This window comes from Saccopteryx bilineata, chromosome 2, assembly GCF_036850765.1.
Source record: "Saccopteryx bilineata isolate mSacBil1 chromosome 2, mSacBil1_pri_phased_curated, whole genome shotgun sequence".
NCBI lineage: Eukaryota > Metazoa > Chordata > Mammalia > Chiroptera > Emballonuridae > Saccopteryx > Saccopteryx bilineata.
This window is the reverse complement of record NC_089491.1, coordinates 113,574,939-113,600,881: the sequence shown is the minus strand read 5'-3', so window position 1 is coordinate 113,600,881 and position 25,943 is coordinate 113,574,939. Positions and strand designations below refer to the sequence as shown.

The following is a 25,943-nucleotide window of genomic DNA, read 5'->3' as shown; positions in this document are numbered from 1 at the left end:
AGATCAGGGGAACTACCAGCTTTTAGGATACACCCTTAAAGGCTCCAACGCCCCAAAGGGGTCTCATAGGATGCCATCTGGGTCCTGCTTCAATAGTGGAAAGGAAGGTCATTGAGCTAAAGCCTGCCAGACTTACATGCCTCTGCTGTGAGGAAAAAGGGACACTGGAAGGTAGGCTTCGCCCTCGCTCCTCTAAGGGAGGGTTCAGTCTCTTCCAGCCCTGCTCCAGCCACCTATGACCTAACCTTGCCCAGAATGCTGGGGTTTGCCACTGAAGGCTGAAGGTGCCCAGGGTCATCGGCCCCATCTACAACACTGTGGACGAGCCTAGGGTATTTCTTCCAAGAAGCAGGTAAACTGATCTCATTTGTACAAGGGCCATTTAACTATGTCTTGCCTGATAGTCAGGTTTTTTATTCTTCCCTCGAAGATCTCTGTTGTGGGTGCTGATAGTCCTATTTTCTGCTCCTTTGTTTAATATATAGTGTTTCCTTTATTCTTCCGACCTCAATGCCCCACTTATATTTCAGGCTGGGACCTACTCCTAATTTAGAGCTCTCTTTCCCCCTTTTGCCAACTTCTATTATGAATCTACCTTTGCCACCCAGCTTAGTGTATCCCAAGGTTCTCTTTACCACGCCACAGTCGCAGAGCTCTAGGGAAAAGCAACCTGGTCTCATCTCTCCAGGCAGAGGAAAACAGAAGCTCCATATCCACGCATGCTGCAAATGGCTTTTCCAGTCTACCTGAATCATTACCAGCTAGAAGCAGTGGTCATTGGGACTTGGACGTGAGCTGCAAAGTATAGAATCGTGACAACATTTCCAGTGCCATGAGGGCTTTTCCTGGATGTGGACTTTTCCTGGACTCCTGCTCCTTGTGACAGCTCCTAACAGACTGAACTGGGGTTGTGTTGCATTTGCAGCAATTTGGAATGGTGATGGTGCCAACTTGGACTTGGTGAACATGTTAAGGACACTACTCTTTTATGGATTCTTGCTGTATTGGCCAAGAGTTTGCTTAAAGGCTTTAATCATCGTAAAAAAAAAAAAAATAGAAGAATGGATGGAGAGGATGTGGCGCATGTACACTGTGGTGTACTGTTCAGCCTTAAGAAATGATGACATCGGATCATTTACAACAAAATGGTGGGATCTTGATAACATTGTACGGAGTGAGGTGGGTGGGTCGGAAAAAACCAGGAACTGCAGGATTCCATACATTGGTGGGACATAAGGACGAGACTAAGAGACATGGACGGGAGTGTGGTGGTTACAGGGGGAGGGAGGAGATGGGGGAGGGGGAGAGGGGCACAAAAAAAACTAGACAGAAGGTGACGGAAGACAATCTGACTTTGGGGGATGGGTATGCAACATAACTGAATGACAATATAACCTGGAAATGTTTTCTTTGAATATATGTACCCTGATTTATTGATGTCACCCTATTAAAATTAATAAAAAATTTATAAAAAACAAAATAAAAACAAATGACAGAAAAACAAAAAAGAAGAACCAAACAAAACACAAAGCTATCAGAAAACAGTATATAAAACAGCAATAGAAAATCCTCAAATGTCAATAATTACACTAAGTGTAAATGGATTCAACTCACCAATAAAGAGGCACAGAGTAGCAGATTGGATCAAGAAGCAAAACCCAAACAATATACTGCCTTCAAGAAACACATGGAAGCTACAAGGATAAAAATAGATTCAAAGTGAAAGGTTGGAAAATGATTCTCCAAGCAAATAATATCCGAAGAAAAGCAGGAGTAGCTATACTCATATCTGCCAATGTTGACTACAAGACAACAAAGGTAACAAGAGAAAAGGATGGACATTTCATAATGATAAAGGGGACATTGTATCAAGAAGATGTAACACTCCTTAATATATATGCACCAAACCAAGGAGCACCAAAATATATAAAACTACTAAGTGATCTAAAAGAGCAAACCAAAAAAAATATAATCATACTTGGGAGACCTCAATACATCATTGATGGCTTTAGATCATTCATCCAAACAGAAAACCAATACAGAAATATCGGCCTTCCCTGGCTGGTTGGCTCAGTAGTAGAGCATCACCCAATATGTGGAAGTCCCGGGTTTGATTCCCGGTCAAAGCACATAGGAGAAGCACCCATTTGCTTTTCCACCCTTCCCCCTCTCCTTCCTCTCTATCTCTCTCACTTCCCCTCCCGCAGCCAAGGCTCCAGTGGAGCAAAGTTGGCCCAGGTGCTGAGGATGGCTCCATGGCCTCCGCCTCACGCACCATAATGGCTCCAACTGCAGCAAAGCAACGCCCCAGAGAGGTTGAGCATCGCCCCTGGTGGGCATGCCGAGTGTATCCCAGTAGGGCGTGTGCAGGAATGTGTCTGTCTGCCTTCCCCCCGCTTCTCACTTCAGAAAAATACAAAAGAGAAAAAAGAAATATCGGCCTTAAATGAAACACTAGAACTAATGGACATAATAGACATTTACAGGACATTTCATCCCAAACTGTCAGAATATACATTTTTCTCCAGTGTACATGAAACATTCTCAAGAATAGACCATATGCTGGGCTACAAAATTAACACCAACAAATTCAGAAAGATTAAATTATACCAAGCATAGTCTCTGACCATAAGGTTTTGAAACTAGAATTCAACTGCAAAAAAGAAGTAAACACACCCACAAAAATGTGGAAATTAAACAACATACTTGTAAAAAATGAATGGGTCAAAGGAAAAATAAAAGAAGAGATCACTGTCTGACCTCTCGTGGCGCAGTGGATAAAGTGTCGACCTGGAAATACTGAGGTCGCTGGTTCGAAACCCTGGGCTTGCCTGGTGAAGGCACATATGGGAGTTGATGCTTCCAGCTCCTCCCCCCCCCTCTGTTTCTCCTCTCTCTCTCTCTGTCTCTCCCTCTCTTCTCTAAAATGAATAAAAAAAATAAAAATTTTAAAAAAGAAGAGATCAAAAAATATATACAAATGAAAATGACAACACGACATATCAGAATCTCTGGGATGCAACAAAAGCAGTAATAGAGGGAAGTTCATATCATTACATGCTTATATGTATATGAAAAAGCAAGAGAGAGCCCAAGTAAACTACTTAACATCACATCTTAAGGAACTAGAAAAAGAACAAAGGCAAACCAAAACCAGTAGAAGAAAGGAAATAATAAAAATTATAGCAGAAATAAATGAAATAGAGAACAGAAAAGCTCTAGAAAAAAATAATACAACAAAGAGCTGATTCTTTGAAAAGATCAATAAAATTGACAAACCCCTGGCAAGACTCACTAAGGAAAAAAGAGAAAAGACTCATATAAACAAAATCCAAAATGAAAGAGGAGAAATTACCACAGATATCATAGACATACAAAGGATTATCACAGAATACTATGAAAAATTATATGCCACCAAATTCAACAATCTAGAAGAAATGATAAACTCCTAGAACAATACAATCTTTCTAGATGGGATCACAAAGAAGTAGAAAGCCTAAAACAGGGGTCCCCAAACTTTTTACACAGGGGGCCAGTTCACTGTCCCTCAGACCGTTGGAGGGCCGGACTATAAAAAAAACTATGAACAAATCGCTATGCACACTGCATGTATCTTATTTTAAAGTAAGAAAACAAAACAGGAACAAATACAATATTTAAAATAAAGAACAAATAAATTTAAACCAACAAACTGACCAGTATTTCAATGGGAACTATGGGCCTGCTTTTGGCTAATGAGATGGTCAATGTGCTCCTCTCACTGACCACCAATGAAAGAGGTGCCCCTTCCGGAAGTGCGGTGGGGGCTGGATAAATGGCCTCAGGGGGGCCGCATGTGGCCCGTGGGCTGTAGTTTGGGACCCCTGGCCTAAACAGATCGATAAGCAGGAAAGTAATAGAAACAACTATCAAAAACCTCCTCAAAAGTAGAAATCCGGGGCCAAATAGATATACTAGTGAATTCTACCAATCATTCAAAGAAGACTTGGTTCCTATCCCTCTCAAAGTCTTCCAAAAAATTGAAGAAGAAGCAATACTTACAAACACATTTTATGAGGCTAACATATCCCTCATACCAAAACCTGATAAGGACAACACAAAAAAAGAAAACTACAGACCAATATCTATAATTAATAGAAATGCAAAAATCCTAAATAAAATACTAGCAAATTGAACACAACACATCAAAAAAATAATCTATCATGATCAAGTGGGATTCATCTCAGAAACACAAAGATGGTTCAACATACATAAAACGATTAACGTAATACACCATATCAACAAAACAAAGAACAAAAACCATATGATCCTATCAATAGATGCAGAAAAGGCATTCGATAAAATACAACATCCTTTTATGTTTAAAACACTCAACAAAATGGGTATAGAAGGAAAATATCTTAACATAATAAAGACCATTTATGACAAACCATCAGCTAACATCATTCTCAATGGCAAAAAATGGAAAACTTTTCCTCTAAAATCAGGAACAAGACAAGGCTGCCCACTCTCTCCAATTCTATTCAACACAGTGCTAGAAGTTCTAGCCAGAGCAATCAGACAAGAGAAAGAAATAAAAAGTATCCCTACTGGGAAAGAAGTAAAGGATTCACTTTTTGAAGATGACATGATCCTGTACATAGAAAACCCCAAAGATTCCACAGAAAAGCTATTAGAAACAATAAACCAATACAGTAAGGTCGTAGGATACAAAATTAGTATACAGAAGTCTATTGCTTTTTTATATGCCAACAATGAAACCTCAGAAAAAGAACTCAAAAAAATAACCCCTTTTACAGTAGCAACAAAAAAATAAAATACCTAGGAATAAACAACAAAGAATGTAAAGGACCTATATACTGAAAACTACAAAGCATTATTAAAAGAAATTGAAAAAGACACAATGAAATGGAAAAATAATCCCTGTTTGTGGATAGGAAGAATAAATATAGTTAAAATGGCCATATTACCCAAAGCAATATACAAATTTAATGCAATTCCCATCAAAATTCCAATGTCACTTTTTTAAAAAATGGAACAAAAAACCATCAGGTTTATATGGAACCATAAAAACCTCGAATAACCAAAGTAATCCTAAGGGGAAAAAAAACCAAGCTGGATGCATTACAAACCTGTCTTCAAACTATACTACAGAGCCACAGTAATCAAAACAGCATGGTACAGTACTGGCAGAAAAATAGACACACAGACCAATGGAACAGAATAGAGTCCAGATATAAAACCACATATATATGGTCAAATCATCTTTGATAAAGGAGCCAAAAACACACAATGGAGAAAAGAAAGACTCTTCAATAAATAGTGCTGGGAAAATTGGAAAGCCACATGCAAAAGAATGAAACGACTACAGTTTATCTCCTTGCACAAAAATTAATTCAAAACGGATCAAAGACCTAACTATAAGATCTGAAACAATAAATTACATAGAAGAAAACATAGGTACTAAACTCATGGACCTTAGCCATAAAGAACATTTTATGAATTTGACTCCAAAGGCAAGGGAAGTAAAGGCAAAGATAAATGAATGGGACTACAGCAGACTAAGAAGCTTCTGCACAGCAAGAGAACTGACAACAAAACAAATAGACAGCCAACTAAATGGGAGATGATATTTTCAAACAACAGCTCAGATAAGGGACTAATATCCAAAATATATAAACAACTCACAAAACTCAGCAACAATCAATCAATCCAATAAAAAAAAATGGGAAGAGGACATGAACAGACACTTTTCCCAAGAAGAAATACAAATGGCCAAAAATGCTCATCATCATTAGCTATCTGAGAAATGCAAATCAAAACTACAATGAAATACCACCTCACACCTGTTAGATTAGCCATTATCAACAACACAGGTAATAACAAATGTTGGAGAGGCTATGGAGAAAAAGGAACCCTTATTCAATGTTGGTGGGAATGTAAATTAGTGCAACCATTATGGAAGAAAGTATGGTGGTTCCTCAAAAAATTAAGAATAGAACTACCATATGACCCAGCAATCCCTCTACTGGGTACTACTCACAAAACTTGAAAACATGGGTACGTAGAGGATTGGATAAAGAAGATGTGGCACATATACACTATGGAATACTACTCAGCCATAAGAAATGATGACATAGTATCATTTACAACAACATGTATATACCTTGATAACATTATACTAAGTGAAATAAGTAAGTCAGAAAAAGCTTAAGAACTGTATGATTCCATACATACGTGGGACACAAAATTGAGACTCATGGACATAAACTGGAGTGCAGTGGTTACCAGGGGAAGGGAAGGGTGGAGAGGGAGGCAGATGGGGGAAAGGGAGGGCTTAAAGCAGGGGTCTCAAACTCGCGGCCCGCCGAACAATTTTGTGTGGCCCGCAGACTAATCCACGAAGTTCAAAATATTTTGGATAAAATTACGTAAGCCTAGGGGCCTACTTGTATTTTTCATTTCTCTAGCATCCTAGCTAGATAACTACAGTTTCTGGTCGTTTTGTGACACTGAGTAAACTGCATGTACGATTGTGCTTGTTGTACTGATTTTTTTTTTGTTTTCAACTGCAGTGAGAAAAGTGTTGCGTAACAGTTGCCTTTTGTAGACCTAGTGCGGCCCACCAAACGGCTGTGATCTTGCTCTGCGGCCCACATGCTGAATTGAGTTTGAGACCCCTGGCTTAAAGAGAAACAAAATATAGGGTGACAGAGGATGATTTGACTTTGGGTGATGGGTATATAACATAATCGACTGGCCAAATGATGTGGAGATGTTTTCTCTAAATCTATGCACTCTGGTTGACCAATGTCACCCTGTTAAATTTAACTGTCTAAATAAAAAAATAAAGAAATAAATAAGAAAATTCTCCAAGGTAAGACAGAAAATATTCAAACCCAGCTACAATATGAAGGTAATATTACTAAAACAATTCCTCAAAACAAAATGTCTTGGACTGAATGACTTCAAGTAAATGACCATAAAGTCAAACACACATAAGAAGGGAAAAATTGACACATGGAACATAACCCACCAAATATGCACTACAGATAATGCAAGATAGGAAGTAGGCAATGTAGGGGACAAAAGAAGTTACAGAATCTCATTTTTCCAGTTAGTGTTCTTAGATGACCTTTCTACACCATCAATTTCATAGATTCCTAAATGCTGCCCAACAGGAGCCAAGGCTGTGTTCATGTGAAGGACAAGTGCAGAAAAATGATGATTTCATTTGAGTTACCCCACTCCACGGAAAAATCTTAATTTCAAATATAATGTACAAAAGAATAAAAGATCTTTTTGCTTACCCTCTGAGCTTTTGCAAGTTCTTCTTTTAATCTTTCATAGCCCTTCTCTCTGACTTCCAAAACAGATGGGCTTCGTAAACGGGACAGACTATCGGTACTCAACCCGAAAATATCTTCACTGCCATCACAGGTTTCTGTTACAGTAGCACCCTGCAAAAACTCCCTCTCTGCACTGTAGTTGTCCTTTCTCGTAGTTAATTTAGTTAACCCAGCTGTTACTCCAGAGGTAGAGCAAGGTGCCAGGTCTGTAACATGGATGCTGCAAAAGAGGGTTCAGAAAACATCAGCATATGCTCAAATATAACTGGCATAAACACAGGTCGAGAAACACTCAGGTCATAAACACACAGGTCTATCCAATTTGGTACCAGTATATTCAATTAATAGCATGTCTTTGGGCAAAGATAACATATTTTAAGTCCTTAATAGTCACATGTGGCTAATAGCTATCATATTAGCAGAGAAACAGAACATTTTCATTGTCACAGAGAGTTCTATTGGATAGTGCTAGAACCGGGGTCAGCAAACTGAACAGGCTAAATTCCAGACTGCTGCCTGTTTTCATATGGCATAAGCCAAAAATTATTTTTACATTTTCAATAGGTAAAATCAAATACTATGTTATGGCACAAGAAAATCATATAAAATTCAAAACTCAAGGGCTGCCATATGTAAAGTCTTATTGGAGCTTATTCATTTACATACTGTCTGTGGCTGCTTCTGCACATTTTTTTTTTTTTTTTTTTTTTTTTTTTTCTAAAGTGAAACGCAGGGAGGCAGAGAGACAGACTCCTGCATGTGCCCGACCGGAATCCACCTGGCATGCCCACTAGGGGGCGATGCTCTGCCCATCCAGGCCATTGCTCAGTTGCAACCAGAGCCATTCTAGCACCTGAGGCAGAGGTCATGGAGCCATTCTCAGCACCTGGGCCAACTTTGCTTCAATGAAGCCTTGGCTGAGGGAGGGGAAGAGAGAGAGAGAGAAAGGAGAGGGGGAAGGGTGGAGCAGATGGGCGCTTCTCCTTTGTGCCCTGGCCGGGAATCGAACCTGGGACTTCCACACACCAGGCCAACGCTCTACCACTGAGCCAATCAGCCAGGGCCACTGCTTCTGCACTTTCAACAGCAGAGTTGAATAGCTACAATAGAAACTGGCCCACAAAGCCTAAAATATTTACTATCTGGCCCTTTACATAAAGTTTGCAGACCCCTGCTTTCAAGCATTAACATGCATTGCTCCTCACGGACAAACTCTTATGATTCAAAATTTTTAAACATTAAAACTTAAAGTAACCAAGCAAACTGTCCATTTGTTTAATATGATACTTGAAACTAAGCATCCTGATGATCTCTTACCTGATACCAGGTATTTCCATACAATTTAAACGCCTGGGGGATGAATACACAGGCTGTGTAGGAAGGTCAGCAACATCTAAGGCATTAGCCTGGATAGGGGTAGAGCATAAAGATGAAGGGAGAGGCCGGTAGATGACACCTGGTGAGGAAGTCTGCTCTTGAGCTCCCGACTCATACACTCCAAGAAGGTCTGGAGAAGTAGGTGAAGCAAGGTTTACTTCATGGAAGCCTTCCAGGGGGTCATTAGCCATAGCAAAAGCCTCATCATAAGATAACCTATTGTTAAAACAAAAAGCAGGTAATTACTTTGAGACAGTGTCATTTTAAGTTAAATTATGATGCACAATTATAAAATGTGCTTAACAGTCCATTTATAGTAAGTATAAATTTACAATAAAGGTGGTAGCAAAGAAAACAAAACTACAATCATATAACATTTATTAAGTGACAGAGTATAAATACTACAAAAGGCCAGCATTCTGATTTAGAATAAACTTAAGATAGTTAATACTGTTAAAACGAGTCATAAGTAACAGTGAGAAAGAGATAAAAGTTTGCTGGATATTTTTAACTTTGCTATCATGTGACATTGGTTAGAATAAGTAGAAGAGGCAGTAAAATACATATATATTTAGATGTGACAGATCTAAGTCCAACTATCTGTTCTGTTCTGTTTGTGACTTTGGATGAGTCAGGGGTTTTATTTTGTTTTTTATTTTGAAATTATTTCAAATTTACTAAGAGCTACAGAGCTCTTATATACCTTTCATAAAGATTTAGAAACTGTTAACATTTTGGAACTGTTCAAGAATAGGTTTCAGACATGATGCCAATTATCCTCTGAATATCTTTTTTTTTTTTCTTTTCATTTTTCCAAAGCTGGAAACGGGGAGGCAGTCAGACAGACTCCTGCATGCGCCTGACCAGGATCCACCCGGCATGCCCACCAGGGGGCAATGTTCTGCCCCTCTGGGGCTTCGCTCTGTTGCATCCAGAGCCATTCTAGCGCCTGAGGCAGAGGCCACAGAGCCATCCCCAGCGCCCGGGTCATCTTTGCTCCAATGGAGCCTCGGCTGCGGGACGGGAAGAGAGAGACAGAGAGGAAGGAGAGGGGGAGGGGTGGAGAAGCAGATGGGCGCTTCTCCTGTGTGCCCTGGCCGGGAATCGAACCCGGGACTCCTGCACGCCAGGCCGACGCTCTACCGCTGGGCCAACTGGCCAGGGCCTCCCCTGAATATCTTAATGTAGATATTCTAAGTACAAGAACAATCTCCTAATCACAAAACCATCGTCAAAATCAGCAAGTTAACGCTGATCAATATTACAATCTAATCTATAGGCCCCAGTTTTTACTGATTGTCCCAATAATGTCCTTTACAGGCCTAGCATCCAATCTAGAATGATGTATTACATTTCTCTAAGCCTTAAATTTCTCCTCTGATGAGGTGAGAATGGGGATAACTATTACCTCCCTTCTCCAGTCTGCTGTGAGAATGAAGGGAGATAATCCACATGAAACACTTAGTCATATGCTATGTACCTGGCACACAGTATGGCCTCAAAAAACATTTATCATAGTAAAACACTAACAATAACACATATGCTTCAGTTTCTCCATAAGCAAAAAATATTTCCCATAACTACTCAATTACCTCACGGAGTTCACATAAAAACTACATTTTCCACTTGAAGAATGAATATAAAAGAAGTCTTATAAATCCTTTACTGATTTCCTACTGCCTATAAAGTCCAAACATACTAGCTTGAAAATCAAAGTCTTCTATTACCCGAACCCAACCTCTGCAATTTTTTCCTTCCTACAACAGTACTTGGATAATCTTAATACCTTCCCTGAGCTTCCCCAAATTACCAAACACAAGCACCAATGTAGCCCTAAACCTCATTAATTAAAAAAAAAAAAAAAAAAAAAAAAACAAAACTCATTTACTAAGCTGGAAATTTTTACTCTCATACCCTAAATAAAGTGTTAAAAATAAGCCAAGTAGCCTGACCAGGTGGTGGCACAGTGGATAGAGCATCGGACTGCAATGCAGAGGACCCGGGTTCAAGACCCCAAGGTCGCCAGCTTGAGTGCGGGCTCATCTGGTTTGAGGAAGGGCCCGCCAGCTTGAACCCAGGGTCGCTGGCCCCAGCAAGGGGTTACTTGGTCTGCTGAAGACCCACAGTCAAGGCACATATGAGAAAGCAATCAATGAACAACTAAGGTGTTGCAACATGCAATGAAAAACTAATGATTGATGCTTCTCATCTCTCTCTGTTCCTGTCTGTCCCTGTCTATCCCTCTCTCTGACTCACTCTCTGTCTCTGTAAAAAATAAATTAATTAATTAAATTTAAAAAAAAATAAGCCAAGTAAAGAACAGCAAAGGCTGCTGTTAAATTGGGAAAAAAGAGAGCTGACTAAATATTTACATATTCCCTCAAAATTACAGATTACATGTCACAGACCTTCAATATACATACAAGCAATCAAAACTGTAACTACTGAATCTACAAATGACAAATTTCAAATCCAATTAATGCTTTCTTTATTGTAGCAAATAGTAATTTCAGTCCTCAAAATGAAAGGTATCCTTGTTTTTTTGCCCAAGTACTCACTATGTCAAATGAAAGATCGATCACGTTAACAAGGAATTTAAAGTGTTAAATGTTCAATTAAAATTTATCATTTTTTCATTCAAGAGAATAATTTTCATTCCTTATTTGTAATACACACACAAATATACACCAAACATAACATTAACCCTGAATATTTCATTTTCATTTGAATATATGTACTTGTGAATTCACTTTAAGATACTAAATAGGGTTTTTATCAAACTTTGACATTGTCAATAACTATTTCTGTATAGTACGTTCTTATATCCCATATACTTTTAATTCATCTCTCTACACCTTAAAGGGTCACCAAGTCATGAAATATGAAAGCATTTGTATTTCTGGAAATGCAAACATACAAATTCTATGGAGAAAAACTTAATATCTAGCAATATGATATGTTCATTAAATCTATGGCCCAGCATGCCCACATTTAGGGCTGTATCCCAAAAATAAACTGGCAAAATAGAAAATATACGCGTAAGAACTAGCAATATTAGCAGAAGACTGACTACAGTCTTATAACAGCAAGACTAACTGAATAAACTAATGTACATCCTCATAATGAAGCACTACATACTGCCATGAAGTAATCTTGAGAATATACTGACAAGTTAAAAAAACAAAATAACATGTATAGTGAGCTACCTTTTACCTAGAAAAAAAGAAAATACAAATTTACTTATTTATATATCATATATACATATCTACATGTATATCTACTTACATTTTAGAAATAAATGAGGCCCTGGTCGATTGGCTCAGTGGTAGAGCGTTGTTGGCCCAGTGTGCAGAAGTCCTGGGTTTGATTCCCAGTCAATGCACACAAGAGAAGTGATTATCTGCTTCTCCATCCCTCCCCATTCTCTCTCTCTCTCTCTCTCCCTCTCTCTCTCCCCATCACGCAGCCATGGCTCATTAGTTCAAGCAGAACTTGGCCCCGGGCGCTGAGATGATGCTAAAATAGTTTAACTGCCAAGCAACACAGCAATGGCTCTAGATGGGCAGAGTATCCCTCAGGTAGGGGGCTTGCCAGGTGGATCATGATCGGGGTGCATATGAGCATGTCTCTCTTTTTCTCCTCCTCACTTAAAAAAAAAAAGTGGATGTATATGTCTGTGATGTGTGTGTGCACACACACATAAAGGAACATTACTCAACCGTGAAAAAGAATTGTCTTGCCATTTGTGAGAGAGAATACAGATAGACCTAGAGGGAACTGTGCTAAGTGAAATAAGTCAGAGAAAGGCAAACACTGTAGCATTTCACTTTTGTGTGGACTCTTAAATGAACAAACAGATTCATAGATACAGAAAAATTTAGTTTTTAGAGAGTTGAGCAATTGGGGTATGGGCAAAAAGGTAAAGGGAATTAAGAGGTATTGTAACATAAGTCAAGGTGATGTAAAGTACTGCATAGGGCATGAAGTCAATAATATCACAGTAACTGCCAGTGACTGATGGATAGTAGGCTTTTTGTGTTGATCACTTGGTAAAGTATCTAAGTGTGAAATTTCATTGTGTTGTACCCCTGAAACTAATATAATGCATGTCAACTATGCTTTAATTTAAAAAGAGCTTTACACTCCAGAATAGAAAGTAGGCATGAAGGGGGGGGGGGACTTTTACTAACATTTATATATTAAGCAAATTTATACATATTATAATATTAGTATAAAGTAAGTATATTTAATATATTTTATCAATTATATTTATTCTAGTTGGAATAAAAGGATGATTGCCAGCTTTAACTCTTCAGGGCAAATCCTCAAATCCTTGGTACTATGTTCTAAACCTACAGGTATAAAAACAGATTCAGCGAGTGGCACATAGCCTCTAAATAATAACCCTGAGGGCTGTGGAGAGGAAAGGAGGGAGAAAAGAATGTTTCAAGTAGAAGTAAAATAAAAGTTAAATTTTAAGTGCCAAAGAGGTGTCCAACAGATGAGTAAAGTAAGAAAATAGGATAGTATAGGACAGCCAACCTGCAGTGACACAGTGTATAAATCGTCAACCTGGAACACTGAGGTTGCTGGTTCAAAACCCTGGGCTTTGCCAGTCAAGGCACACAAGAGAAGCAACTATGAGTTGGTGCTTCCCATTCCTCTTCTCGCCCCTTATCTGAGTCCCCTCTCTCTAAAATCAATAAACAAAATATATATATTAAAAAATAAAGAAAGCCTGACCTGTGGTGGCACAGTGGATAAAGCTCGACCTGGAAATGCTGAGGTCACTGGTTCGAAACCCTGGGCTTGCCTGGTCAAGGCACATATGGGAGTTTGCTTCCAGCTCCTCCCCCCTTCTCTCTCTCTGTCTCTCTTCTCTCTCCCTCTCTGTCTCTCTCAGTCTCTCTCTCTCTTCTCTCTAAAAATGGATAAAATAAAAAAAATAAAGAAAAAGAAAACAGGATAGGACAGTCAGGAAATGAGGGTTTGGCACTCATAAAACTAGCAAAGGAAGAAAAGACAAAAAATCAGGCTGGAGAAGCACACAAGTGATAGACAATTTAACATGGAAAACATTACTCAGAATTTATCCTGAAGAAATTTTAGAAAGTGCTTATGTACTATAATATCACTAGAAAAAATGACTCCCAAGGCAATAAAAACTTTAACTGGAGAGCACTGATCAGAGGCAATTGGTTAAGAGATTAATTACTGCAACAGGCTAGGCAAGAGATTATGAGGATCTGATCTAATGCCAAGGTCATGTACTGCAAATGGAGACATACAGATGAAAAAGCATTCAAACAATTGCTTCAACTACATATACATACACATTATTACATTCTGTATGTGTGACATACACACATATACTTTATTCTAGTTACTCTTCACAACACCCCTCTGAAATGGTTCTTAGTTCTATTTTACAGACATAAAAACCGAGGCTCAAAAAAAAAAGCCTGACCAGGTGTCAGACTGGGACGTAGAGGACCCAGGTTTAAAACCCCGAGGTCTCTAGCTTGAGCACAGGTTCATCTGGCTTCAGTGCGAGGTCATTGGCTTGAGTGTGGGATCCTAGACATGACCCTGTGGTCACTGTTCGCTGGCTTGAGCCCAAGATCACTGGATTGAGCAAGGGGGCACTCACTGCGCTGTAGCACCCCAGTCAGGGCACATGAGAAGGCAATCAGTGAACAACTAAGGAGTTATAACGAAGAACTGATGCTACTCATCTCTCTCCCTTCCTGTCTGTCCCTATCTGTCCCTCTCTCTACCTCTGCCACACACACACAAACCAAAAACAAACAAACAAACAAAAAAAAAAAACCAAGGCTCAGAGAGATTTATTAACTTTATCACACTCTGTCAACAAATAATTGAGCTAGGATTCAAACCCTTGTGTGTCTGACTCTAACATTCGACTCAAGTACATCTAGGAATGACTTAAAAGTTAAAAATGATTGGAGAGGGAGGGGCAGGACTCAGATAATGGTTAGTTAGATCAAGACAGAGGACCTCTTAAGGCAGGCCTCACCCAACTAACCATAGAAGTGAGCAAACCAAACAGAATACTGTTTAATCTCTGAACCCTGTCTTACTTCCAAAAAGAGAAGACTAAAGTTTCTCTAATATACTGCTATTGACATGAGCATTTGTTATGGCTTTCTGTTTTCTCTTCTTTTTTCATATATTCTTTTTGGTATCATTATTTCCTTCTCTATTTTGTTGCTATCCTAAAATTTAAAATACTTTTTTCAACTCCTTATAGAATTTAGGAGGAAGACTAGCATATAAATAAAAATAAACAGAAAATTTTGTTAGAGTGGCCATATTTTTTATTTTCATGTATTAAAAAAAAGTGTGGATAATTTGATACTCAGGATTTAGTGTGAATTTTTAAATATATAATAGTACTATAGCTAACTATCTTTGTCTTTTAAAAATACATACTGAAATATTTACATATTAAATTATACAATTCCTGGACTTTGTTCAAAATAATACAGGAGGGGGAAAAGTGTATGGGGCAGAACCACTGTTGACGGATACCAGAGCTAGATGATGGGAATTTTGAGGTTCATTACACTTTTAAGTCTATTTACTTTATATAAAATTCTCCATAATCAGAAACCTTTTGAGATGTATTCAAATACTACATAAAGAGAAAATAAAACAAAAAAGTGTGTCTGTGTATATAAACCATTTTCTCACTAACATTCATTATAATTTTAAAGTTGATTTTCCAAACTAATATTTGAGTTGCAACCAAAAAAGTTCACATTTACATTTCAAGAAGCATTCTATGTTTAAGTGTGGATTTAATTAATAACCCAAGGGAAAATTTAGTCAGATGGTCAATGAAGTTACATAATCTTACCACTCTTATTAACATAGACCACAAATTAATTTCCACAAATATGCATAATTTGACATATTTAGAGATGTTAATTACTGCAAATTCTTTTTTTTTTATTTTTTAGTTTTTATTTTTAATTTTGATGGGGTAACATTGATAAATCAGGGTACATATGTTCAGAGAAAATATCTCCAGGTTATTTTGACATTTAATTATGTTGTATAATCATCACTCAAAGTCAAATTGTCTTTGTATTCCGTCACCTTCTATCTGGTTTTCTTTGTGCCCCTCCCCTCTCCCCACTCCCTTCCCCCCAACCACCACACTCTTGTCCATGTCTCTGAGTCTCATTTTTATGTCCCACTTATGTATGGGATCATATAGTTCTTAGTTTTTTTCTAACTCACTTATTTCACTCAATATAATGTTATCAAGGTCCATCCATGACTGCAAATTCTTAAATTAAGGGTTTTCAAAAAAAATGCTCAGTACTTACTGGGTTACTAATATTGTATTTAATTATAAAACCTTATAACAAATATTTTTTAAATAATTTTGCAAGTTTCTTTTTCTTAATAGTGGGAACCTCCTTATTTTGTATATTAAAGAATATATATCAACTAAACATTCAATAGGCACTGAAGGATTAAAATAAGTAAATAATAAGAGCCCTTAGAGAGGGGATAAACAGCAAAACAATGAGTAGAGACAGTGATTACAGGCTACCGTTCCTGGGGGCGGGGGAGACATATACAACAGTACCTGAGAGAGTATTAAGACTCGAGAAACTGAGTTTTCAAAGTCTGGAAAAATCTGAGCATTTTTATCAAACTAGCATCATAAAATATTCCTTCTAGTTCACATTCTGTCACTGACTAGCTGTGTGGACTTGGACAAGTCACTTAATTTCTCTAACTTCAAACATAATTCTCTTCCCAACAGGAAATTAATACACATTTACTTATTGTTTTTTCAAACTTACTGTGGTTGTTCATCCATATTTTATCCCTGTCAATCAAGTGCCCAAAACAAATACAGCTAGTGCTCGACTTACGACCACGATTTGTTCCAACAGACCGGTTGTAACACGATTTGGTCGTAAGTTGAGTAGGCTATACATACAGTACTGTGAAATGAGTTATAAAAATCTTTAAATCATATTTTATCATAATTTTCTTTCATTATTGTTATAAATATCATAATTTTCTTTGTTCATTTTATGCCATTTGTATCATCTCTACACCATTTTATTTCTTACTTTTACATTCGTCAGGTTTAAGTAAAACACTGCATTACCAGTACAACTGGTTTACTATTTGCAAAGACAATTTCCTCTTGGTAGACATCTTGGGAGGGGTTTGATGAAAAATATCCAAGATACAAAACAAAAATTGCTGTACCGGGTCTGGAATAACAGTTGAAACGGTGCACTGCCGGAAGCCAGTCCGCACTGTCATACGCCCAGCTGAGCAATGCTTGCGCTGCCAGACGCGGAGCAGTCGTGGCAATTGTGGTTGTAAACTCGAATGGTCGTTAAGTTGCATAGGTCATAAGTTGATCAATATCTGTACTCAATACTTTTACTTTTTTCTAGATACATCAAATTACAATCCATGTATTTAATTGGTTCTACGCAACCATCTGTAAGCTCCTTGATGCTCTTAGGGCACTCGCACATTCTTGAATAGTTTCTTTTACAAGATTGTCAATTCATACACTTATATGTAGAACTTCCACAATTTCCATTGTTTACTGTTACAACCCTGTTGTCAACTACAAGCAACAAATCTCCCATAAATCTGAACTAGTTCAATAATTTTTATTCTTTTTCCTTTGATCCAAATAATTTTAGTTTATGGCTATAGCTATTTAATTTTGTGTGGCTGATATCTTAAGATAAATCAAGATTACTTTTTCACTTTTTTTATATGTAAATTAAGCTTATGAAACTACCTCATTTCATTCTAAGCTGAAAAGGAAAGCAGAAGGGGAAAACAGAGATGGCAAGTTAATGCTACATGATATAAGTATCCCTCTCTTCCTTCCCTTAGTACCCTCAATTCTCATCTGAACATTCATTTCCATTTCTACTGCTGGATCAATTTCAATATATTCTAACTTTCTTACCCTGACCATCCATCACTAAACACAGTATAGTACCTACTGGGTTTCAGGACCAATACTAAAGCTATAAAATAGGTTAAGATGACTTAATCCCTGTGCTCAAAGCATGTATATACTAAGAGACCTCCTTGTCATTAACATTACAAATGCAATATAAATATCAAAACTATGTAATACTAAAATACAGACATGTACTCAGTGCTCTGGAAGCATAAAAGAAAAAAATAATGTACTACCTGCCAAAAAGTTAAGAATCATCAGATCAGAAAAGGAGAAACTAGTTAGAAATTAGTTTTCAGCCTGACTAGGAAGTGGCGCAGTGGATAGAGCATCACCTGGGACACAGAGGACCCAGGTTTGAAACCCCAAGGTCATTGGCTTGAGCATGGGCTCACCGGCTTGAGGGAGGGGTCACTGGCTTGAGTGTGGGATCATAGACATGACCTCATGGTCACTAGCTTGAGCCCAAAGGTCACTGGCCTGAAGCTGAAGGTTGCTGGCTTGAGCAAGGGGTCAATGACTTGGCTATAGCCCCCCTGGATCAAGGCACATATGAGAAAGCAATCAATGGGCCCTGGCCAGGTGGCTCAGTGATAGAGTATCAGCCTGGCATGTGGATGTCCCACATTTGATTCCCAGTCAGGGCACATAGGAGAAGCAACCATCTGCTTCTCCATCCTTCCCCCTTTCACTTCTCTCTCTCTCTCTCTCTTCTCCCACAACCATGGCTCGGTTGGAGCAGTTGGACCTGGGTGCTGAGGATGGCTGCATGGCCTTTTGGCAAGCACTAAAATAGCTTGGTTGCCGAGCAACGGAGCAACAGCCCCAGATGGACATAGCATCGCCCCATAGGGGGGATTGCCAGGTGGATCCCAGTCAGGGTGCATGCAAGAGTCTGTCTTTCTGCCTCCCCGCTTCTCACTTAAGGAAAAAAGAAAACAATCAATGAACAACTAAGGTGCTGCAACAAAGAACTGATGCTTCTCATCTCACTCCCTTCCTATCTGTCCCTCTCTCTGTCTCTTTTGTTAAAAAAAAAAAAATTGACTTTTCAAAGCTCAGATATTTTATCTTTAAGATATTACATACATTTAAATAATTAATTTAGTAACCAATTTACTACCCTTTGTTGAACTGTATCCTAACCAGAACTAGGTTTAGGATAGGACAAAGGCTCAGGATATCCTCAAAGCTTTCCCTCATTACCTCAACACACACATATTTCCATCCCACTACTCATCCTTCTTTCCTCCTCAGTGTCCAACTACTCTAGCACTTTGTCTCATTTTTCACTCATTAAAATTACAAGGATGTGTGTGTGTGTGTGTATAAAGTGCCTGCTAAATTTTGAGGAACTTATAAAAGATATGTAAATGATTATACGGCCTACATTCCAGACCTCTTATGAATACTTTCCTTTAACCCCCACTGTGACTTGCAGAGCAGATGCTCAATAAGCATTTGATTTAAAAACTTCTTATGGCACATGAAGAATTACTTATTACACTAATATTATCTCATAAAAGGTAAATAAAAAACAATTCTTCAGCATTACAACCTACACATGAGGAAGCAGTGGAGTGCAGAGGTTAAAAGCATGGATATTAAAGACAAATTGCGCGACTTCTAATCTAGCTTTGTGACCCTGAGCAAGCTACATCTCTCAGTTCCTCAATTTTCTCAACTATAGAATGAGATAGAATTAGGGATTACTTCTAGGTCACTGTGATTATAAATGGGTATAGTGCTTAGACCAGAGCCTGATAGATGGTAAGCTCTATATTCAATAGTAGTAATAGCATTGGTATCACCTTAATCAGAAAACTTGGATATTTTTTTAACCAGCAATTCAAATGATAACACCTTTCATCTTTGTGCCTCCTTATAGTTACAAAACTTTTACAGAAGGTGTAGATCAGGAATAGAAGAAACAAGCATGTTAAGAATTCCACTTTGGGCAGTCACATTTAGTTTTTAATCCTAGCTCTGCCAATAATCAAGAATAGATATATCACTGAAAAGTAAACACAGGCAAGTTATTCCAACTCTCTGAGCCTCAACTTTCTCATTTGTAAAATGCAATACCGCCACGTATATCCCAGGAATGCCTCAAGGTATGAGGGGTCAAGGTACCTAGAACAACAAACACAGTGTCTGGCACACTGTCACGCTTATATTTTTGCTCCTTCTACCCACTCCCCACATCTCATAAGAGTATCTCATTTAATTCTCATCCCACTATTATAAAGTTCATATTAGGCCAAACCACATGAAAAACAGTCGACTATGAGCAAATTCATATGGTTCAATCTAATACTTCATCATTCACAAATAGAGAAAATAAGCTCAGGGAAGTTAAATAATTTACTCTAGGTCATATGCACAGTATGTAATGGAGCTAAAATTTAAAAAAAAAACAGATTTAATAATTTTTATGTGGCTAGCTTACTAACTGGTTCAATGTGTCCCACTCAGGATGGGAAAAAAGAGGGTATATTAACCACAATAATACATGTAAAACTACTATAACCTATGTGTTTTTGTTCTGCCATGTTACAAATAATGTATTCTTATTACATTAGAAATACAACTGTATTTCTAAGAATCCTTTCATTTTTTAAATTTTACTTATTGATTTAAGAAAGGAGGAGAGAGAAAAAGAGATAATATAAACACTGACCTGTTCCTATATGTGCTCTGACTGGGGATTGAACCTACAACCTTTGCATATCAGGACAATGCTCCAACCATCCAAGCCATCTGGCCAGGGCACTAAGAACTTTTAATTTCAAAATTATTAGTGGAGTATCTATGAGTGTGTTTGGGGGAGGAGGGTAAGGCAAGTTAGAAGAAAAAATATTGAAGGAAGAATATAAATAACTACATTAATTCAAAAAAGTACAATTGGATCTAATCAGAAACCTCACTAATTACAAAGCTCACAAGCCTCTGAACATCAAATAGCTATCCTGGTGAAAGGTCAGACGTTTTCAATACCATGGATGAGTTGTTTGCCAAACATATGAGAAAGAGTTATAGTAACTGTACCCACTTTGATTCAAAAAGGTTAGCACTAATATATAACTTTTCTGTAGTGAAAAAGGAAAAAAATTAAAAGGCTTTTCTTCTAACTGGTAGAAATACACTATTATAGTAAAATTGTATATAACTGCTAAATTTATTTCAATATACTTCACAAGGGCTTTAGTATTAGATTAACTAAGCCATATTTGGGGTACAATGTCTGTCTAAACATAATGCACAGTACTGGTAAATAACAAACGTTAACAGAACAAGACCACATAAAACTGGTAGAATATTTAACAACATAAAACATTCACTATGATTGGTCTACAAACCTATTGTCTCTTTTCTCCCTGATTTGAGAATGACAATTCACCTTTAAAACAAAAACTATACAAACAACAAAATAAGAATGAGGATAATGAATAGAAACTGGGCTTTCAATCGAGTTACAATAAAACAGTTTTGTTCTAATCCTCTTATTGGCCTCTCCAATTATATAAGCATTCCACCACGGCAAAAGATTAAAGGGCTTTCTCCACAGTGAAAGAATCTGGAGGGGGAAACGTGAGAGTGTGAAACAGGTAGCTCAGGAATATGCTACATTTCCTCCAAACTAAATTGCCTCCTAGTAATTAATACTATTAAGTCAGCGCTCTTAATGTACAAGACCTTACCCTTTAGCCATTGCAAATTTTTTAAAACTCCCATAGCATCTGGCCACACTCTTCACGTGCTGCAGATCTCACCTAACATCACTTCCAGAATCCAGTAAGTTCGCTTTCCCCCCGGCGGTCGGAGCGAGTTGTCATCGCTGGAAAAAGCAGTGTGATTACAAACTTGTCTGTGCAGCTTGCCTCAACTCCCCAAGACAAAAGTCTGGCTGAAGCCCGCCGCCTCCTACGGCGCGACTGCGCGCGGCTGCTCTTGCCCACCAGGTTTCGCCGAAACCTCCCGAGGGTGACCTCTACGCCTCGGGACGGAGCCTCACACTTCGCTCCCCGCGACCCCGGGTCCACGCCTAACCTTCACCCCGCTCCACCCTCGCGCTGAGCCGGGCTCTGGACTCATTCGGCAACTCTCTTTAGACCCCGTCCGCGACCCTGGGCCCCAGCCCCCGGCCGCGCGCGGCCCGCCGACAGGTAACTGGGCTTCGGGCTCCCAGCCTCCGGACCTCGGGACCGCGCAGTTAATAAGTAACGCGCCCGCCCGTACCTGGGGGGAGGGGGGGAGACGAGCCGCCGACACCCGCTGCCCGCCGGCGGCCCCTAGCCGCCTAGATGCCCAAAGCCCCGCGCCGCCGGAGGCTCCCGGAGGGCCGGAGCCGGCGTGCCGAGGCAGGGTAGCGCTCGCCGGGCCGGGTCAGCCGGGCCGTATCCCCGCGCGCCGCGCCCTCCGCCGCGCCAGCACCTGCACCTGCCACGGCCGCCCCTCCAGGCCGGCTCGCCGGAGGCAGGCGCGGGGCTGCCGGTGGGGGGCGGTGCTCCGCGCCCCGGGCCTCTCGCCCGCGCGGCCGCACTCACCTGACGAACCCACGGCGGCCGCGGCTCGCGCTCAGAGACGCTCGCGGAGCCGCACAGAGCGCGCTCCAAAGCGGCGAAAAGCGGAGGAGGGCAGACAGCCGACGCTGCTACACTCTGCCGGGGCAGGCACCCTGCGCTGGGAGCTGCTGCGGGAGTGCGGGACTGCGCCTGCGCCGGGAGCGGAGCCCGGGGCCCGGAGCGGCCAGGCCCGTGCAGGGAAGGCGGGGCTGGAGGCGGGCGGGGGCGGGGCAGGGGTGGGGCCTGAGGGGCAGACGCGCTTCCGCGCCCCCTGGCTCCAGGCGGGGCTCTTCGCAGGTGCCGGGGCGGAGGCCCCAGGTGCCACTGCGAGCGGTTTCCCTGGGAACAAAAGCTAGCCGGTGCTAAGATGTGTCTCTCTGGGTTCGACAGGCGGTCTCTCGTTCACTTCAAGTGTGCTAGGCTCACCGGGCGTCGGAAAATGAACCTTCGATGTGAATCGAGGACTGCTAGAACCAACCTGCAACTTGGTGTCTGTATATCTATACCTTAAGACATCTACGTCTGTCTGTGTCGGGCGGGGGGAGGAGAGGAGGGAAAGTCTGGTAGAACCCAGATCCTGTCATTCCAGCCGCTGCTAGAGTATTCGAGAATGTCGTTTCTGAAGCTGCCTTCTTTCATCTTTTGTGTCAACTATTACTTTGCTATCAAACTTCCACCCTACTTTAGGTCCTCCAAGTAGGAAAACTGAAGATACCGAAACAAGCTCCCAAAATCTGGTCAAAAAGAGGCAGTCACCCTGTGTGTCTCTATGTTTAGTAAAACGGATACGTGCAGTTTACATGATGCACATAAGGAACAACAGGCCCACCATTCTGTTTATTGGCCTTTCAGAGGCAGTGAAAAGTAGGTTATGTGTATGTCCATAGGAATCAAAATTCCTGCATCTGAATTTGCCATCTCTAGATGTGGGACCTTGTGCAAATTGATCTCTAATAGCTCCAATTTTCTCATCAGTAAATGGAGATAGTTAAGAATACCTACCTCACTGAGTCATTGAGAGTTTAAATGGTTAAAACATGTAAAACAGTGTAGTGTACTGTATGATACAGAGTAACTAATGAATATTAGTTTTAATTATTAATAACATTGTTACTATTATCACCCATTTATAATCCAAAGAGAAACCTAGAAAGTCATTTTTATGCTTTTATACCACATCTCCAATATACCAAGTCCTATCCATTCTAATTAACAAATAATTCTTAAATCTATCCCATCTCATATTTACTGCCATTAAATATGACCTTCCTCATTGATGGACTCCTAACTATTCTTCTATATGCTATGATGTTCATGTCACATCATGAATGAAAGTCATTCATTCATTCAAATATTTATTGTGCTCCATCTATGTGCCTACTGCTGGGCATGGGGACAGAGAAACCATTACACACAATCTCTACCACAAACACTCAAACATAGTGAGGCAAATATGTCACTAACAACTAAGTGGAATCAATAAACTCATATAGAGTGTACTACTTGGGTTCCCCAGTCTTGCCATATTCTCTCAAGCATCCTGTTTTTGCATATGCTGCTCCTTTTTCTTGTTATAGCCTGACCTGCCACCTCTTCCTTACCTACCTAATTCCTGTTTACCCTTCATTGTTCATCCCAGGCGTCAATTCTGTTGTCAATCCTTCCTTGTGGCTTGCTGCCCAACCCTGTCCTACCCACACCCCCAAATGAGCAAGGTCCTCCTGTGTTCACCTACCTTATCCCTTTTTTTTTCACTTTTTTAATTGAATTTATTAGGGTGACATTGGTTACCATCTTATCTCTTTCTAACACTTATCATATAGAATGGTAATTGTAGTTTTGTCTGTTTTCCTAATTACTATGAGCTTCTTGAGAACAGGCACAAGGCATGACATGAAATAGGACTGGCTCACTAAATGCAGAATGAATGAATAGCATACATGGAGATGTTCTGTCTTGGTCTATAAAGCAACTCAGAATGCTAGATAAAATATGTAAAACATCTTTTCAAACATATCAATAAGCTGACGAGAACATAAGAAACTCTCAAGGGCAAAAAGCTAGGGTAAAGCAGGAACCAGACAGTAAATAATAGCAATGCAAACATTTTTAAAAAAGCTGATTACAGGGGAAAAAGTACCAACAGTAATCTATCATTTTCTTGTCTAGCAAATAGTTACTTGTGGGCCAGTGCTCACTGCTCACATTCCCATAAAAATTTGCCTTTGCAAATCCTGTACAGAAATAGAGTTGTCTCTAAAGTGTCTTTCATTAGATCAGTTGTGGACCATGCTGTAGTCCAGACTCTTTCTCTGATGTTGGAAAAACTACTGAGAAAGAAATGAGAGCTAAGGCCCTGGCTGGTTTGCTCAGTGGTGAGCCTCGGCCTGGCGTGCAAGAGTCCTGGGTTCAATTCCCGGCCAGGGCACACAGGAGAAGCGCCCATCTGCTTCTCCATCCCTCCCCCTCTCCTTCCTTTCTGTCTCTCTCTTCCCCTCCCACAGCCAAGGCTCCACTGGAGCAAAGTTTGCCTGGGCGCTGAGGATGGCTCTGTGGCCTCTGCCTCAGGCACTAGAATGGCTCTGATTGTGGCAGAGTGACACCCCAAATGGGCAGAGCATCGCCCCCTGGTGGGCATGCTGGGTGGATCCAGATCAGGCACATGTGGGAGTCTGTCTGACTGCCTCCCCGTTTCCAGCTTTGGAAAAATACAAAAAAAAAAAAAAAGATCTGAGAGCTAAGAAAAAGAGTTGACAGAGGAGCTTAGACTTTAAAAAGTATGGTTTCCTTCAAAAGAGTCACTTTAACAAGGTACATACCTATAAGGAAACATTTTGAGTACTGGCTTCGGATCCAGATTATTTTGCAGACACACAAGTTGCCATCCATTGAACATTTATTTGTTAGTTCTCTATGCCAGATACATAAATAACTTACAGCAGGAGGAGAGAGAAGACTCTAGTGAGAGGACATCCTGGCATCTGCACAGTGTATCAGTCCCAGGTTCTAGTTTATATCTGAGGCTTCCTTTATCCCTGCCCATAGATTCTATGAGAAATAATTAAGATAATTCCCCTACTTTGCTTAGATTTTGAATAGAAAATAATATATTTTCATAGAGAGATTGTTTTTTGCAGCAGTTAAAAACTCAAAATAACAGTTGCTTAAACAAAATAAAAGTTACTCCTTTCATGTAAGTGCCGGAAGTCCAGGTTGGTATGGCGGCTCTCCGATCAACACGGTCACAGGTTCCTTCTACCATGTGTTTTCACCATACTAAACATGTAGCTTCTACCTTATGGACCGTGATAGCTACTCAAGCTCCAGCCATCGCATCCTTGTTTCCAGATAGTAGAAAGGAGTGAGGGGCAGAAAAGAACACACATCTCTGCTTAAGAACACTTGCAGAAGTTGTATATACTCCCCTTACACATTACTGGTCAAAAGTTAACTGTGATGTTGATGCATGTAATCTCTATTGAGTGGCCATGGACCCAGTGGAAAATCAATGGTTCTAATACTAAAGGAGAATGGGAGAACAAATGCTGGAGACAACTAGCAGTCTCTGGCTTATCATCTGAGCTCAGACTCAGGATGACAAGAAATGGTATCGGGGAAGAGTATACAAATAGAGCAAAGGCATCAGAAGGAAAACAGGCAGTGTGTTCA

At 39.9% G+C, this 25,943-nt stretch overlaps 1 protein-coding gene across 1 annotated transcript in view; it reads right to left on the bottom strand.

The window, feature by feature from the left end:
* RAB3IP (RAB3A interacting protein) overlaps positions 1–22,475 on the bottom strand; it is a 62,075-nt gene extending 39,600 nt beyond the window's left edge. Inside the window, exons 1-4 of the mRNA XM_066257652.1 lie at positions 22,257–22,475; positions 21,411–21,547; positions 8,667–8,942; positions 7,311–7,569 (exon numbers count right to left, since the gene is read on the bottom strand). Of these exons, the coding sequence (XP_066113749.1) occupies positions 7,311–7,569; positions 8,667–8,942; positions 21,411–21,421 (546 nt within the window). The 5' untranslated portion in view covers positions 21,422–21,547; positions 22,257–22,475. The remainder of the gene's footprint in view (positions 1–7,310; positions 7,570–8,666; positions 8,943–21,410; positions 21,548–22,256) is intronic.
* Positions 22,476–25,943: the final 3,468 nt, after the last annotated feature.